This window comes from Haliotis cracherodii, unplaced genomic scaffold (genome assembly GCF_022045235.1).
Source record: "Haliotis cracherodii isolate W230 unplaced genomic scaffold, xgHalCrac1.p SCAF_20, whole genome shotgun sequence".
Classification (NCBI taxonomy): Eukaryota; Metazoa; Mollusca; class Gastropoda; order Lepetellida; family Haliotidae; genus Haliotis; species Haliotis cracherodii.
In genome coordinates, this window is record NW_027266276.1 from 5,060,022 (window position 1) to 5,078,714 (window position 18,693).

The 18,693-nt window shown below is 41.6% G+C and overlaps 1 protein-coding gene across 1 annotated transcript; it reads left to right on the top strand.

The window, feature by feature from the left end:
• Positions 1-8,973: 8,973 nt before the first annotated feature.
• On the top strand, positions 8,974-9,477 carry LOC139470457 (pancreas transcription factor 1 subunit alpha-like). The gene has a single exon (XM_071252864.1). It carries the CDS (start codon positions 8,974-8,976, stop codon positions 9,475-9,477), a length of 504 nt encoding a protein of 167 aa, XP_071108965.1.
• The last annotated feature ends 9,216 nt before the right edge of the window (positions 9,478-18,693 follow it).

Here is an 18,693-nt window from a genome sequence, read left to right on the forward strand (position 1 = left end):
TGTTTTCACATTTGTTCAAAAATGTCATTGAGGAAAACAGTAAAGCAAAATGCATGTTCATATTATGACATTCGTAACTCGTGGAAGTGGCTATAAAAAGGCAAGCATAAGCCAATAATTTGACAATAATTTGTAGCCTTGGAATTTGAGAAACTGGAGACGAGTGTGGGTTAGCGATGAATCACGATTTCCTCTTCACCATAATTTAAGCGGTTGAATTACACGCTTCAAAAAAAGAAACGCACAGGTAGATTTTAAATAAATTTATTATTGTACCTAATAAAGTCGATATATTTAAGACGTTGGCGTACACGTCGATCGAGTTCATCCCAGAGGTGTTCGATTGGGTTGAGATCTGGAGATCTCGTCGGCGGCCAGGGCAAGTCGGTGATGCTGGCATTATGAAGGTAGTCTACCGTCACACGAGCTGTGTGCGATGGAGCGTTGTGCTGTTGAAACAGCTCCCTCTGGCGGTCAATGATTGAAAGAAGGTGTAGTTGAAGAATGTAATTCATGAAGCGATTTTCTGTAAAATTTCCCTGAAACACAACCAAGTCATATCTCGTGGTGTAGGATATGGACGATAAACACGTTTTCTTCCATCTCGCCGTTTAAGAAGAAATCGTTTTTCATCGCTAAACCACACTCGTCTCCAGTTTCTCAAATTCCAAAGGTTGTGAGGTATGGCAACAACGCAAGCGTCGCTGTCGATGGATTTGCAAAACAGGGACGATAACTGGTCTTCTGGATCGGATTCCAGTCTCGCGAAGATGGTTCCTCACAGTCTGTTCCGATATCCACCTCAAACCAGGATTTTTTGTGCAGTCATGTTCAATGAACAACACACTACCTGTGCGTTTCTTTTTTTTGAAGATTGCATATGATATTAACTGTATACGTGTATATGATATTGACTATATGCATGTATATAATAGTTACTATATACATGTACATGATATTTACTATTTACATGTATATATTTACAATATACATGTATATGATATTTACTGGATACATGTATATGATAGTTACTTTTCGGAAAGCACTAGCCTAATAAGCTTTATATATGTTATATATGTTTATATATTATTTATGTGAAAATAACCCTTGGTGATTGGTTAATCATTATGATTTTGTCTTCCACGGCATCTTTCTTTCAGGCAAGATGGACCTCGACAAAACAACAAACATCACGTTGAGAACGTCACAAAGTATTCCCAACATCCCATTCGGAATTTGCCTTCTTTTCCTCGACCTTGGGATCATTCTTGGAAACTGCGTCACCATCATCGTGTTCAGGAGGAACCGGACACTTCGCTCCCCAGCCGGGTGGATCATCGTCAACATTGCTGCATGTGACCTTGCCATTGGTGTCCTGGTCGGAGTGTTTGTTGTGCCATGCGTCCTCAGCGGTTACTTCCCTTTCCACGAGTCAATCATCCAGGTTGAGGGGGCGCTTGTTCTCATCTTCTTCGACGAAGCCGTGTACGGACTAACCTTAGCTGCTGTTGATCGATACGTAGCGATATGCCAGCCGTATCAATACGTCAGATTGTTCAGTGACACTAACCTTCTAGGAGTGTTTGTAGTAACGTGGCTATACGCTGCCCTCGTTCCTGTCGTCTTCACGTTTACAAATGGCTTCAAGTACTATGACGTCAGATATGCGGTTGTTCCCGATTTAACAGCAAACATTCCATTTAGTATATACCTGATATGTTCTACCGTAGGAATCGGATTCGGTGTCATCATTTTTTGTTACGGTCGCGTGTGGTGGGAGGGTCACAAGAAGGTGAACACAGGATACGCACATTCCCTGCCCCCTAATTTTACCCAACAAATAAAGCTCGCATCGACATTAGTACTCTTAACTGTGCTCTACGTCATCAATTACGTGGGGTTTGTTGTTGTGGAATCTATGTCCATATTTGGCAGGGATCACATGATACCGGACGGAGTGTACGACTTAGTCTTTTTCTGCGCAGTCTCAAACAGTTTTTACAATGTCGTTGTCTATACACTCACTTACAGGCCGTTCAGGATGGCGTTCTTGAAAACGTTCTTCAAACAGTGGTTACGGAAATATGACCGGGGGGTGGCCCACGCTCCGCGTGCGGGACGGCCACAAACTCTTCCTGCTTCCAACTTGGCCATCCTTAACATCGACTCTCTGACTACTCCGGAACCGTGATGACGTCATGCGACTCACTTCGATCCCACTGATCTTCTCGGCCGGCACTTTGAGGAACCTATCATTCGGGTTACATCGGCTTATTCCGTCACATATAATACCTGGGGCAATAATGGCGTGATGGTGCACGTTTTCATACCGAAATACCGCATACCGACCGATCCATTTTAGGACTATATAGATTATATGGTCTCTGCTTTTAGCATATTAATTTATTGACAGCTCTGTATTGAGCATTGTTGACATCCTCCATATTGCTGTATGCAGCTCGGGGGTACGGGTGGCCCAGTCGTCTAAGGCGCCGCGATTCGCTGTGCAGAGTTGCGTCCCTTGGGCACGCCAGAAACCTATGATTGTGGGTTCGAATCCTGGTTCGCCCCGATTATGTTTCTAGGTTTGTCAGCACCATACCCTTGCTCGTGGGTTTCACCGAAGTGGTAAACGTCTGAGACCTGCATCACTTCGGGCTTTCCTCCCACTTTAAGCTGACACGCCGTGATATAACTGGAATACTGTTAAAAGCGGCGTTAAACCCAACTCACTCACTCACTGTATGCAGCTCAACCTAGATACAGTGTGTGGAGTTCGAGCTACGTACACTGTGTGGAGCTCAATCTAGGTTTAATGTGTGTAACTCCATCTTGATGTATGCAGCTCAATCTAGATACAGTGTGTGGAGCTCGAGCTAGGTACACTGTGTGGAGCTCCATCGGTCATGTGATTCAAGCCTTTTCAGGAAGAGGATGTCGTGTTCATGGAGATGCAGTGTTGTAGCAATGTCACCTTTCCTGCCACTGGAACTCCGTTTACCCGGATCACGAGATAATGGTTAACCGAGCCTTCAATACTAAACATTAATCTAGAGATATTATATGTGCTTATTTGTGTTTTTAAAATATACCTGTATGATCAATTACCAAGAAGCATGTATTTCTAAAGCAATATGTTTACCTTGTGGATATCTGTACGCATTATGACAGGCCAAACCAGTCAAATGCAATCTTAAATTCGGAAAATACTTTTGTTTCTTCATAGAATCTCCATAGTTATCACACGAAGTATCAACAAATTTTGATCAAACGTTTTTTTGCGAATATTTAACGTATCTTCCGAATATTAAAAGTATCTGTTAACTTACGTAGGTTAATCTACGAAAAAAGGCCCAACCTTAGACACACTGTAATAGAAATACTTCCAAGTGTTTCTTTTCACTCATCAATGTTTGCACAATTACATATACATGATATAGTAACATGGGAATGGTGGATCATTATCAAAAACGTTACTATGACAACATAAATGTTATTGAAAAACCCTGAAGGATAACTGTCATAACTTGATTATGAACACATATATTGTATGTAGCAGCTGTAATGTAACCAAGGTCAAGATCAATAGCTATCAACAAGGTCAAAGTTAAAATTAATTGTTTTATGTATTGCTTTCACGTTTTGAGATTTTATACGACATGTGATAGGGGACAATATACAAGTTGTTGGAATATCAATAGCGGCAAATGTGGACAATGAAATAGTGAAAAAACACTGTAGTCACACACACACACACACACACACACACACACACACACACACACACACACAGGCTCTCTCACAGGTAGACACAAACACAAACTTGCTCACGTAGACAAACACACGCACCCACATACACAAACATGCACACACGCACACTTTCACACGGACACACACAAACACGCACACACACCAACACAAACTTGCTCAAACAGACACACACACGCTCACACACGCACCCACATACACAAACATGCACACACGCACACTTTCACACAGACACTCACACACACAACAGACACAAACACACAGACACGCACTGTCACACACTCTCGCACACCACACACATAAACACACAGAGACACACACCAACACACAAGAAGACAAACACTTACAAACACACGGTCACACAAAAACACATGCACAACGCGCGCACACTCGTTCATTGTTACATTGAGATAGGTCGTGCATTGGGTAGCTGCGCTTTGATGATTCCACAATGTAATGATTAACTCGGGACCAACAAAACATGTTTCACATTCGTGTGGGGCGGTCGGGTAGCCTAGTGGTTAAAGCGTTCGCTCGTCACGCCGAAGACCCGGGTTCGATTCCCGACATGGGTACAATGTGTGAAGCCCATTTCTGGTGTCCCCCACCGTGATGTTGCTTGCATATTGCTAAAAGCAGCGTAAAACCACACTCACTCATATTCATGTTTGTGTATAAGCTGATTTGTTTATTCTGTACATCAATATCACCCATGCGTTTATTTTCTTGATTATAATATAACATTGAAAACCATATAAATAAGTTGCAGTTCCAAGTATTAAAATCTTTCTCTCATGCCACACCCTCCCCCTTAAAGGTGGAATTGGTGTTTGTATTAAAAATATCGGATTTTTGATAAAAAATTCTCAAATCTATTTTGATTATCTAAGCATAAATGATGTTTGTATCACTGGTTTGATTATGCATACGAAAAACAGAAAAAGAACCAAAAAATGTGTGATTCGTACTTATTCAAATCTTGAAGGTAACATCAGAATTATCGCCAACATTCAAGAAATGTTATTCATGTTAATCTAATTTATTAAATGAGACACAAATTAAATATGGGATTGGACAGATAATCCCGAAGCACTCAAAAGGACTTGACCCGTGAAGATCCGGGTTTGAATAGATCTTCAGCAACCCATGCTTGCCATAAAAGGCGACTCAGCTTGTCGTAAGAGGCGCCTAACGGGATCGGGTGGTCAGACTTGCTGACTTGGTTTATGCATGTCATCGTATCCAAATTGTGTGGATCGATGCTCATGATGTCAATCACTGGATTGTCTGGTCCAAACTCGATTATTTACAGACCGCGGTCATAAAGCTGGGATATTGTTGAGTGGGGCGTTAAACAACAAACAAAGAAAGGCAATAACACTTTTTTTTAGCCCAAACACGTTATTTCTTATCTTCTTTTTCTCTCTTCTTTTTAAGATGTTACGTATTGTGTAGATACCTGCATAGTAGATATTTGGATAATAGATACCTGTAATGTAGATACTAAAAATATCTATTTTTTGCAATTTGGTCAGGGTCAAAGTGACTGGGTCACAAGCAGGTGATATATTGATGCAGGTGGAAGTTCACTTGTGTCCGTGAATGTTCACGGATGTCCTTGAAAGCCCATGAGTATTGATATCTACGAATATTCATGATGGACCACTGATGTCAATGACATCCCATGGATGGCTATTAATGCATATCGATGTCACTGAGAGCCCACGGGGGCTCATCGATGTCCATGAATGTCCATGAAAGGTCGGATATCGATGTCAACTGATGTCCATACTGCGCTTCGCTGTGGATCGACACCCATGGGCATTCGAGCAAATGTTAAATATCTTGGATCCTAACAGACATCCATGGGCATTCGAGCACATGTTAAACATCTTGGATCCTAACAGACATCCATGGGCATTCGAGCACATGTTAAACATCTTGGATCCTAACAGACATCCATGGGCGTTCGAGCACATGTTAAACATCTTGGATCCTAACAGACATCCATGGGCATTCGAGCACATGTTAAACATCTTGGATCCTAACAGACATCCATGGGCATTCGAGCACATGTTAAACATCTTGGATCCTAACAGACATCCATGGGCATTCGAGCACATGTTAAACATCTTGGATCCTAACAGACGTCCATGGGCATTCGAGCACATGTTAAACATCTTGGATCCTAACAGACACCCATGGGCATTCAAGCACATGTTAAACATCTTGGATCCTAACAGACACCCATGGGCATTCGAGCACATGTTAAACATCTTGGATCCTAACAGACATCCATGGGCATTCGAGCATATGTTAAACATCTTGGATCCTAACAGTGAGTGAGTGAGTTGGGTTTAACGCCGCTTTTAACAGTATTTCAGTTATATCGCGGCGTGTCCGCTTAATGTGGGAGGAAAGCCCGAAGTGATGCAGGTCTCAGACGTTTACCACTTCGGTGAAACCCACGAGCACGGGTATGGCGCTGACAAACCTAGAAATAATCGAGGCGAACCGGGATTCGAACCCACAATCATAGGTTTCTGGCGTCCCCAAGGGACGCAACTCTGCACTGCGAATTGCGGCGCCTTAGACGACTGGGCCACCCGTGCCCCCAGGATCCTAACAGACATCCATGGGAATTCAAGGACAGCGTTAAACATCCGTAGAGCTGCACGGATGTCCATTAGCTCTGAAGGACATGCTTGTGCCATCATGGACATATAGTTCACTCACTGAGCAGCCACACGCCTGTGGGTAGTGATATCACTTCAGTGTTATCGTCGTATCTGCACACTGCACTTAGATGAAGGACAGAGTTGATGACAATAGGACAACCCCCTCCACTCATTACAGGGGAAACAATACACGTTAGACACCTGCATACCGCTAAAATAAAGGGCGAGCTGAAAGCCACGCCCACCTTTTGAAATCGCGCGACACGCACGCCCGGCTGTCACTCCAACAGTTGACTATTTTCATCCGCGGACAATAGTGATAGTTGAATAGAAGATTCTGTTTCCGATTAAAGGCAAATTGTAATATACTGTCGGGAAGAGATTAGCGATAGCATCCGGACACTTGTAATGGGATCACTCTAAGGGATTTTATCAGGAGTGAATAAATGAATATGTTGTTAGAATATATGGTCATTGCAATGTAGAATTTGTACAGAGTACTGTCATTTGAAATTTTGTTTCTAAGCTGCCTGCCAGTTTCGTTCTGTTTATACGGAACCAGTTTGGATTTATATATTTTCACATGAGGTAAGTATAACACTTCTGGACACCGCGTTGTATGTAATTTAGGAATTGATCATGAGAGGGTTTTTAGACAGTAACAACTTTTATTGTTCATACTATTCGATATTTACCGAACATTTTCAATTACACATTAATGTTTACTACTTTTGTTTTTGAAAATACCGTAGTAGTTATTTATTAAGTACCTACCACATGCTTAGAAAATGAGGATTTAAGATATTCCGTTTTATCATTAATGTTTCTCATTGATGACAAGATTAGTGTATTCTCCTTTATCCAGTGACGATACTGCATTCAGATTAACATACATAAACATACTAGATAGTGAATAAAACAATGCACCCTTGATGTCTCGGGGTTAAAAAACAATCAAATTTGTGTTTGTATCGGCTGCGAGGTAAAGACAATGCCTTACTTGAGTCCGTACGGGCTTTGCTCGGTGTTCGATTCTGAGATCGGCCTCATTAAGACGCTTGGTTTGTCAGCACCTTATTAATGTTCATTTCAGTAGTAAACACGCTCTGTTACAATAGAAATACTGTTTAAAACGGCGTGAAGCTTCATCTCATGCACTGAGTGAAATTAAGACATTTCCATTCTGCAATTTTATTGACTGATTTCCCCAGCAGCAGCCACACAACGTATAATGCCATGTTTTTTATTTGTCCTCTTGTACAATAATTAACAATTAATTATCATTTAAATTAATACGCACTGAGATAAAAAAAAAGAAGAAAAAAAAGGATTGAGGTATGCAGATAAACTCCCCTCATTAACCTGAAGCCCCTGGGATCATCTCACATAACCTGCCGGGCAAAAGAAAGTGAGTGAGTATGGTTTTTACGCCGCTTTTAGCAATATTCCAGCAATATCACCGCGGGGACACCAGAAATAGGCTTTACACATTGTACCCATGTCGGGAATTGAACCCGGGTCTTCGGCGTGACGAGCGAACGCTTTAACCACTAGGCTACCCGACCGCCCCGGCAAAAGAAAGCATAAACTTGAATTGAACAGACCAAAATATTCAAAACAATGCAAACGTAAGGTCGAAACCATAACCTTGATACCCGTATCAAATACATCCCCATCGAATAACCCTTTCCCGTTTGTTTCAGCCACCATCAAACACGGGTGCACACTTTCTTTCCCCCGTCAGTTTATACTAAGAGATCTAATGTGGATTCTGATTCAGACGTGGTTTTGCATTGACATCGTTCTAAACGACGTATCGATCTGATAACGTTCGTAGAGCCCCCACATCTACTTCAGAATTTAAAATTTGAACCCATCCGTTAAAGTACCCGAGGATACAGGATAAATAATAATTCAACACATTTCAGTAACTAGCAACGTCAACGCTGGTGAAAAATCAAAGTAGAGATAATTTATGGATAACAACTTCTTTATTTATTGTAAAGGCGACAATTCGGTATATCCTTATACCGTTGCCAAGCGACCGTTATCTCTACTTTCTTATCAGTCAACTCCCAAGTACACTGAAATACGTGTATAACGAACACGCTTATAACGAACTGACGGATATTACAAACTTAAGTTTTGGCCCCTGCCATTTGCTGTATAGATGTTGTTTATATGTTTATAACGAACTACGGTTATAACGAACTAATATTAGTAGTCCATTTGAGTTCGTTATAACCGTAGTTTACTGTAATGCTTATCAAACAATTGGAGAATAATCAGCCTCAGTCATCCGGCGAAACATATTCCATTAAGCGTAAAAGGCAATATAGTGACTAAAAGGAATTTAATCTATATCATTAAGTTGTCTATATTATGTGCGAAATATCGCTATTCCCTGCGCGCTTATTGATCAAGAGCGTATTCGTGTATTGATGCATGTGATACCGTTTTTTTCACAGAGTCACGAGTGAAAATAATGCGTCATAGGAAATCACACGAAGCCGATGATAATACATCTATGAATGACAGCACTTTGACGTCACGATCGCGATCAAATTCAACGTCAGACGATGACGCTTGCACCTCCGACCAACTCATTCTCAAGGCCGTGGATGTTGATGAAGGTATCCAGAATCTCTATCCACAGCATTCCGCGGCAAATCGTCATCCAGATTACTGCTACTTCGGAAATCATGCATCACCTACGCCTCGTTCCGAAATCTTCGAAAACCAATATGGCGGTCAAACCATCAGGACGTTTGCGCCGGTGAATACAAATATAGGACTCCCCGAAAGTGAACAGCGGAAACGAAGGCGGATGCAAACCTCCTCGCAAAGAACAGCGGCCAATACAAGAGAAAGAAGACGAATGTCTCATTTGAACCATGCGTTCAAAAAACTGAAAGATCATCTTCCAAATATTCGTGATAGTAACAGAATTTCCAGGATTCAGACGCTCAGAGCGGCAATATCGTACATACAGTATCTCGTTATTGAAAACGAGGCGGCTATCCAAAGATGATGGCTATTCATCATTCATCGCCTCTCGCCCCTTTCCGTAACCCGTCGGAATGGTGCGATGGTAAAATGGTATTTTGACAGGGAAATTGCATTATTATTTATCCAGGTTGTGATGTCAGAGACACAATCTCATTAAAAACAGATCTATGTTCTCGCTGCCGCTAAACACAGATCTGAGGACATTCCATTACGGATCACGTCAGAACAACCTTTCGCGAACTTTGACCGACCACTGAAACGACCAATAAGAATTAGAAAGCTGCTTTCTCTAGCTTTACGGTACTCGTTACAACCTGACGACTTCCATTTTGACTACGCTTGAAAAATATGTTGACACAGATCTCGATTAAACTTTTGAAAACCGAACAAACGAACATTTCGGAATGTCTATTATATGGCGGCGATGTGTATGGCAGTGCTTCCCACGTACTGTGCAACGCCTCCTCCATTCAAATGTTTATCTCACGGGAACGAGATACGAGATACTATAATTTGACGGAATCAGTCGTACGGGCCGTAACTCTCGTTCGTAATACTGTTTTCGAGGTTGCATGATTAGAAAACACTTCCGACTGTCACTTTCATGATCTGGTAAGCGACGCTTTGATTGGTCGGGTGAAAGGTCGTTCTGACGTGACCCGTAATGGGATGTCCTCAGATCTTTGTTTAGCGGCAGCGAGAACTTTGATCTGATCTTAATGAGATTGGTCAGAGACAGGTTGTTGCAATACGGGGCAAGCTGATCATGAGGATGGCTTCTGCAAGGGGAGCTGGAAACCTGGGAAAATATTTTGTCCTCCGATTTGACCCCCAAATAATTCATTCGCTGGACATTTCCTGATATCTGAAGAAGTCATTTTTCGGCCCCTCCCTCACAGAAATACTATGCGTGTTTGGAAGCAGCAACCGAATACAATGGTGATAACAACTATTCATCAGTTACCTCTGTTTATACTCAATAGGTTTAAAATATATATTTAAGATATAAACTTAAGATTTGAGGTTGTGATTACTTGGGGAAAGACTGTAATTGATCATGGAATTAAGGGTATCATGGTGCTTGGTGCTTCAGCGACAGTGTTGGGATGTGGCTTGTGCTTATTGGAGGTGCTTGTGTGTTACGTGTTGTGTATGTGACATCAAATTATATATTGTCAATTACATTGTATAAACGATCAAACCGAGTTTCATGTCACTGCAGATTTATTTGAAATATAATTATAAATGTTCATATGTACAAACAAATAAAAAACTATAAATTAGAAACTGTTATTTGTATATAATTATGCTTATTATGGCTTTTTCCCCACGGATGCATGGAGGGCCCAGTCGTTCAAGGCGCCGCATTTCGATCTGCATGTGCCCCTTAGTTCTCCCAGGATCTTAGGATCGTAGTTTCGAATCCCAGATTTGCGCTGATCTTGAGGCTAGGTCTGTCAGCACCATACTCGTGGTATTTTGATTTATCAAAGTTGTAAACGCCACTTCGGGCTTTCCTCCCACATTAAGCAGACACGCCGTGATGCAAGTGGCGACGAGCTGGGCAGGAGATGGACACGAGTCACTATTCGGCTTGTCCCGGAATGAGAATGTATATTTCCCTCAAATATCATAATTTTGATAACTGTCAACACTTACCATAGCTGCGAATTATAATAATACCCACACGTACCATCGTTAGCACATAGCTACGAGTCTCTACAACAGGTGCGTTCTTTAAAGTCGGATGATCCGTCATGGCGCGCTCTGTAGAATACCATGTACGTTGTCATATACCTAGATGTTCAAACCATTTAAGAGAAGTCTAAGTAATGTGAATGAAATTCTGTCAAAAGTTATTACCCGAAAACATAAACCAGTTTTTTTCACTGCGGCTGTATTATTGAAATAGCAACAGTAACAGGTAAACTCGCCTGAATTCGACTGTTTGTGTTATCGAAGGTTCCACTGATAGGCTGTCGGTTCCTGTGGCCTCTACAATAGTCAGTCTCAGTCTTCCCAGCCGTGCCCGTAGCCTCGTTATCGTGTTTCATTCCAGCCTATTATTAACAATAAACGCTCTATTAGGTACATACAAAACACATTGTCAGGAATAGAAATGAACAACACAGTTTATCAAACACACACTAGCGTCCCACATGTAGATCTACCCCGTCATCTCAACGCTGTATAACTCCGTTGTTCACACATATTACACCGCAGTGCCAGGGTGGAGGCCACGTTTCTCGGGAGCTACCTTTGCATCCGGACATATAAACGTGCACCTGCAGCATTAAATTGAAATACAGGTGAGATAAGTGTGCGCGCACAGCCGACAGGTAATTGGAGACTGTTTATTGCTGCCGCATCTCTTCATTATGGTAAACTGGTTACGGTTCACAGAGCAGATGCGTTTCAAAGGCTGATTAATCTGTCAAATCCGGGTCTGGTTATGAAGTCGGAGCATAGTGACAAATCATTGTGTGTTACTTCCTTGCTAGTTCGGGTTACCTTCTCGGGGAAAAGGAGGATTAATCGTCACGGGCACCACAATACACTCTGCAGAGTTGCGCCCCTTGGCCATGGCAGGATCCGATTAGTAGGGTTGGAAGGGTACATTCGAACGGATTATGATCCTTGGTTTTCCAAAGACCCGGTGTCATCACTGTTTTGATAGTGATTTATAAACACATACTCGTGATATAGTCGGAATCGTACAATTGTTTTTTGTCAAAGATTTCTTATGACTATGGAAAGTGTTTTTTTGGAAAGGGGCGGATGTAATGCTTCCCACTTGTTAAAGGGGTGGATGTAATGCTTACTACTTGTTAAACGGTTGGATATAATACTTACCTCTCTTTGAAAGGTCGTATGTTATGCTTACCACTTGTTAAAGGGTATGACAGTGATTCTTCCCGCTTGTTAAAGGGGTGGATGTAATGCTTTCCACTTGTTAAAGGGGTGGATGTAATACTTACCTCTCTTTGAAGGGTCGTATGTTATGCTTACCACTTGTTAAAGGGTATGACAGTGATGCTTCCCGCTTGTTAAACGGGTGGATGTAATGCTTCCCACTTGTTAAAGGGGTGGATGTAATGCTTACTACTTGTTAAACGGTTGGATGTAATACTTACCTCTCTTTGAAGGGTCGTATGTTATGCTTACCACTTGTTAAAGGGTATGACAGTGATGCTTCCCGCTTGTTAAACGGGTGGATGTAATGCTTCCCACTTGTTAAAGGGGTGGATGTAATGCTTACTACTTGTTAAACGGTTGGATGTAATACTTACCTCTCTTTGAAGGGTCGTATGTTATGCTTACCACTTTTTAAAGGGTATGACAGTGATGCTTCCTGCTTGTTAAACGGGTGGATGTAATACTTTCCACTTGTTAAAGGGGTGGATGTAATGTTTTCCACTTGTTAAACGGTTGGATGTATTGCTTACCGCTTGTTAAACGGGTGGATGTATTGCTTACCACTTGTTAAACGGGTGGATGTAATGCTTACCACTGGTTAAACGGGTGGATGTAATGCTTACCACTTGTTAAACGGGTGGATGTATTGCTTACCCCTTATTAAACGGGTGGATGTATTGCTTACCACTTGTTAAACGGGTGGATGTATTGCTTACCCCTTATCAAACGGGTGGATGTATTGCTTACCACTTGTTAAACGGGTGGATGTATTGCTTACCCCTTATCAAACGGGTGGATTATTGCTTACCACTTGTTAAACGGGTGATTGTGATGCCTACCACTAGTTAATGGGGTGCATGTAATGCTTTTAACTTTTAATGGGGTGGATGCTATATTCACGGCATATTTAAGTGGCTCATCTGCAGTTTCATATAAATCATGAAAATACATGGTAAAGTTTCATCAACACCATCAGCTACACGCCTTTGATAAAGCATCATTCACAAACCCGTCATGCTTACAACATGGAAACCAGTTACATAGCATTCCCTGTGTCACGCCACGTGTACAATGGACGGGTATACACCCCATGTTTGCCTCCTCTAGTGACGGATCTATCCGGGTCCCCGTTATCCGGTCCACCCCTAACTCCCAAAGGTATCACGTGACTTTAAGGTCTTTTGTTTCTCGTTCCGACTAACAGCAAATCGATGACGTTTATTCTTTCATTACGTCATAGAAATGAGTGTAGTTGCTTGAGCATTGATGCAGATGGAAACAAGATGCACGTTTCATGCATCCCTTAAACTGATGATGTGTGTTGCAATAAAGTAAGTAAGGTAGAATCAATCACGTTTGATCGATATGTACAAACACATGTCAAACCTATGTAAACAAGATGCACGTTCCATGCATCCCTTAAACTGATGATGTGTGTTGCAATAAAGTAAGTAAGGTAGAATCAATCACGTTTGATCGCTATGTACAAACACATGTTAAACCTGAAGGATGTGCTTTAAAGTCTTTGATTGAAGACATGAAACGTTTATGGATAGCAACTTCTTGATTATTTGTAACGAGGCTACTTCTTGCTCCTTAATGTTTCATATTTCAGTGTTCGTGTGGTTTTGATTAGTAAGTTTATGGATTCCGCCGACCCAAGATTTATTGCAGAATAAAACTGAAATTTTGAGAAGAGTTTTTTAACCTTTTATCTAATTTAGAAATCATTTTACTCGTTGCATGTCTTAGAGAAATGTTTGTGACTCAATGTTTTGAAGCTGTCATCGAAAAATATATTCTGTCTCTATCCCAAATCCCAGTCTCACCTCTCAGACTATTTCATGGTATGAATCAATACGGCTTTCTATGTTGTCAATCTAGTCTAACCATAAATTCTAAACCATACCAAAGATGGGTATTAGTTTCTTGAATAATCCCCCAGTAACTAACACCTAAAGTTGAGAATGAACATTGGCCGACTTGACGCCCAAGGGGTAATGCTGTTGGCAGGGTCAATCTTAATATTTCCTTTTTATGAAAAGAAAGGGAGAGAGAGGTCAACCCTGTTAACGTCCTTTAGCGTGATATAGGTTATTCGTATTACACACGTCACGTGCTTTAAAACTCATTACCATACACGTGAAGGTCTTGACTGATAATTGTATTAGCTCTACAAATTTCAAATTAATTGCATCAATTTTGTAAAATACGACTCGTGAAAATGGCAATTTGAAAACAAAAACCATGTGTGAAACCTAATGTTCTTGGTCACTTTCTCACATACATCACTCCCACACTACTGTCTGCGTTATCACATGATGAAAAGGGCGACTCGGAAATAAGATCTGTTGGCGGAAACCTTACTCCAACTAAAGTTATTGTATTATAAATAGCACTCCTCGTGTCAACCGCTGATCTATGAAAGAAAACGGATCTTACCGACCACTGCGCGCGTGGGGTCCACGCGCTGGTCTCGCGCTCGTGACAGCCTGCCGTGATGTGTACGTGCCTAGGAATTACCGTGACTTGTTTATCTACATACAGACGCCACGGCGGGGTGGGGTAGGGGGGTGGGGGCACTGTGGGTAGGGGGCTCCTGCCCTGGCCTGTCGCGAGCTCCGATGACACATTGTTGATAGTCAATAACACAACACGCTTGTCTGCCAGTATTAATTTACAACCTTCGTTCTCGGTTTTGACATAATACTCCGCCATATTATAGCTGTTTTGAATGAACTTAGGGTATTAATGGAAAATATGTAGTATTTGTTATGGTTAGGTTTAGTCGTTGTCGGCCCAGGATTACCCAAGATGCGGACGATTGAACAAGTCGCTTTGGAGGATTGCCTGACTTTTGACGAGGAAAGAAATGAAATATTGTGACTTTTTATATTTGACACTCTAGGTAGTTGAAAGCGCTACCGAAGGGGATTAGGATTGACACTGGTGGGATAAAGTGATCACCCTTGTAGTAAGATTATACATTATTACAGAGGATTAGCGAAATTCTGGCACCTTAACACAGTTGTCGATTGTCCCGGAAACAGGTTCGAAGTGAACTTTGCGGTACTCGCTGGCAGGGGTAGCGATGACAGACACGGCCACGAAAGTCAGTTCAGATGACGTCAATCTGAGGATTAACTAGTCCAGGTTTTAAAACCAGCCACGTGTTTCAATGGAATGCCACTTACACTCTCTCCCTGTCGGTGTCCGGGTAGACGAGGTCCCCAGCAAACTGTGCTGAGAGGTGACATAACGGATTGGGGTCGACCCGGTGACTTGGTCGAAAGCGTGTCATCGTACCCCGACGGCGTTGATCATTGCTCATAATATCAATCACCTGTTTGGTCCAGAATTGATTACTTAGAGGTTGGAATAATGCGGCGTTACACAAACCCAAAAAACAACCCAAACAAATATTAATTATAAATTTCAAATTACGGTGAAATCTTGAACTCTATGATCTTGATTCAGTGTTTCTTTGAAGGCGACGACTAATGGTAAGAATGTAATATTAGCCGATGAACGCTGCATAATTTAATATGATGTCCCTTATACCACCCTTGTCATCACTATGTTCTTGTATTCTCCCCTGGGAGCTGAGAACTGAACCACTAACCAGGGCAATAATAAGTAGCTCAATGAACATTCACGCATTATACATGTATTTCTTATTATTATTTGTTTACATTATTATTATCACATTGTCATGAACAGATAAAAATTTTAAAAATGCAGCAAAGAGGGCGTGGGTGATCCTGGCACAGTCAGATTGGTTAGTGGTTAGGCTCATTATCAGCTCAGGGCCCTGGCCCCCTCTAGACGCCGCCCAGAAAGCGAATGGGACTTCTCCCGGGATCCCGCTGCTTGTCAAACCCACCCAGAACTTTTCGGATAATGTGAAGACTCCCCAACACTGCAGCCTTCTGTATTACATGTTACCCAGGTTGTCAGAACGGCTGTATTCCTGGTAGCAAACCAGTCAACAGATTAGGAGGTACCAAACCTAAGGCACCGAGAGCAATAGGGAGTCGGACAACTTGGTACTTGGGATGCAAGCGTGACATTTCGAACTCGAGGTCTGCATATTTGCCACGTTTTTCCAGAATTATGTCAATCACACTGGTGTCAAAAGGGAAAGAAAATTCAATAATACAAATGATTTCATTGGATTTATCAAAAAGGGTTGTTGGCCTGGATACGTCTGAGGCTGTATACTGGCCTATTCCAAAGAATTCCAACATTCGGTTCGAAGTTGGGATAACTCACTACATCGTCGATCGGGTTATAGAGGTTGGCTGAATCCTGGTAAAGAACACGTCGTATAGAACACGTAGTGACGGTCTGGAGCTTCTAGGTGCAGACAGACACATTAGAGGACGGCAATAAACAGGTGAAAGGTTGTTTTACAGCTCTACCCGTCGTGTGAGTGAAAAGATATAAGGCTGTGACTTGGCGTCACTGGGACAAAACAGGAGAAGTCTGCTTGGAGGACGTCAAACACTGACCTATTTGGAGGGAGGTTTCCTCACATCAAGACTTGGACATAACTAGAGTAAACATTAAGCTTCTAGAACCCCCCCCCCCCCCCCCCCCCCCCCCCCCACTACTATAAATAATATATCTGGTTGTCTTTTTCATTTCCATTTTAATTTTTTAATTTTTAATTATTTTTTTTGTTTTAACCCTAATATCAACATAATTCTGGGTCAAACAATTCAGAGGATTAGAGCCATGCCCTACCACAGCTGTCAGGTTTATCCGGAGTTTTATGTTGGACTGGTGCTAACATCAATATCAAGGGACGATACAAGGCCCCCCACCCCCAGTCTTACAAATGGATATGCACATTTTGGTTGAAGCAGGTTCGATACAGAATAAATGTGTGTAGAGGAATAGTCAAGCAGTTACAAACAGAGACGACTCCCAAGTGGACTAAAACAAAGACAGATATAAAGGCTTCGAAAACTAATTAGCTGTTCGTAGTCTGCCATCATCACCAAAATACAGCACCCGAAAATATATTATCGCTGACATGTTTTGTCTGTATTTTAGTAGTGATTTCTACCGACTGTGGACAGGGTTTTGTCTGTATTTTAGTAGTGAATTCTTTTGATTGTGGACAGGATGTTGTCTCTATTTCAGTAGTGACTTCTACTGACTGTGGACAGGGTTTTGTCTGTATTTAAGTAGTGATTTCTGATGACTGTCGGCAGGGTTTTGTCTGTATTTTAGTAGTGATTTCTGCTGACTGGACAGGGTTTTGTCTGTATTTTAGTGGTGATTTCTACTGACTGTGGACAAAGTTGTGTCTGTATTTTAGTGGTGATTTCTACTGACTGTGGACAAAGTTGTGTTTGTATTTAAGTAGTCATTATTACTGACTGTGGACAGAGTTGTGTCTGTATTTTAGTAGTGATTTCTACTGACTGTCGGCAGGGTTTTGTCTGTATTTTAGTAGAGAATTCTACTGACTGTGGACAGGGTTTTTGTTTGTATTTTAGTAGAGATTTCTACTGACTGTGGACAGGGTTTTGTCTGTATTTTAGTAGTGACTTCTACTGACTGTGGAAAGGATTTTTGTCTGTATTTTAGTAGTGATTTCTACTGACTGTGGACAGGGTTTTGTCTGTATTTTAGTGGTGATTTCTACTGACTGTGGACAGGGTTTTGTCAGTATTTTAGTAGTGATTTCTACTGACTGTGGACCGGTTTTTGTCTCTATTTTAGTAGTGATTTCTACTGACTGTGGAAAGGGTTTGTCTGTATTTTAGTAGTGATTTCTACTGACTGTCGGCAGGGTTTGTCTGTATTTTAGTGGTGATTTCTACTGACTGTGGAAAGGGTGTTGTCTGTATTTTAGTGGTGATTTCTACTGACTGTGGAAAGGGTTTTGTCTGTATTTTAGTGGTGATTTCTACTGACTGTGGACAGGGTTTTGTCTGTATTTTAGTAGTGACTTCTACTGACTGTGGAAAGGATTTTTGTCTGTATTTTAGTAGTGATTTCTACTGACTGTGGACAGGGTTTTGTCTGTATTTTAGTAGTGATTTCTACTGACTGTGGACCGGTTTTTGTCTGTATTTTAGTAGTGATTTCTACTAACTGTGGAAAGGGTTTGTCTGTATTTTAGTAGTGATTTCTACTGACTGTCGGCAGGGTTTGTCTGTATTTTAGTGGTGATTTCTACTGACTGTGGAAAGGGTGTTGTCTGTATTTTAGTGGTGATTTCTACTGACTGTGGAAAGGGTGTTGTCTGTATTTTAGTGGTGATTTCTACTGACTGTGGAAAGGGTTTGTCTGTATTTTAGTAGTGATT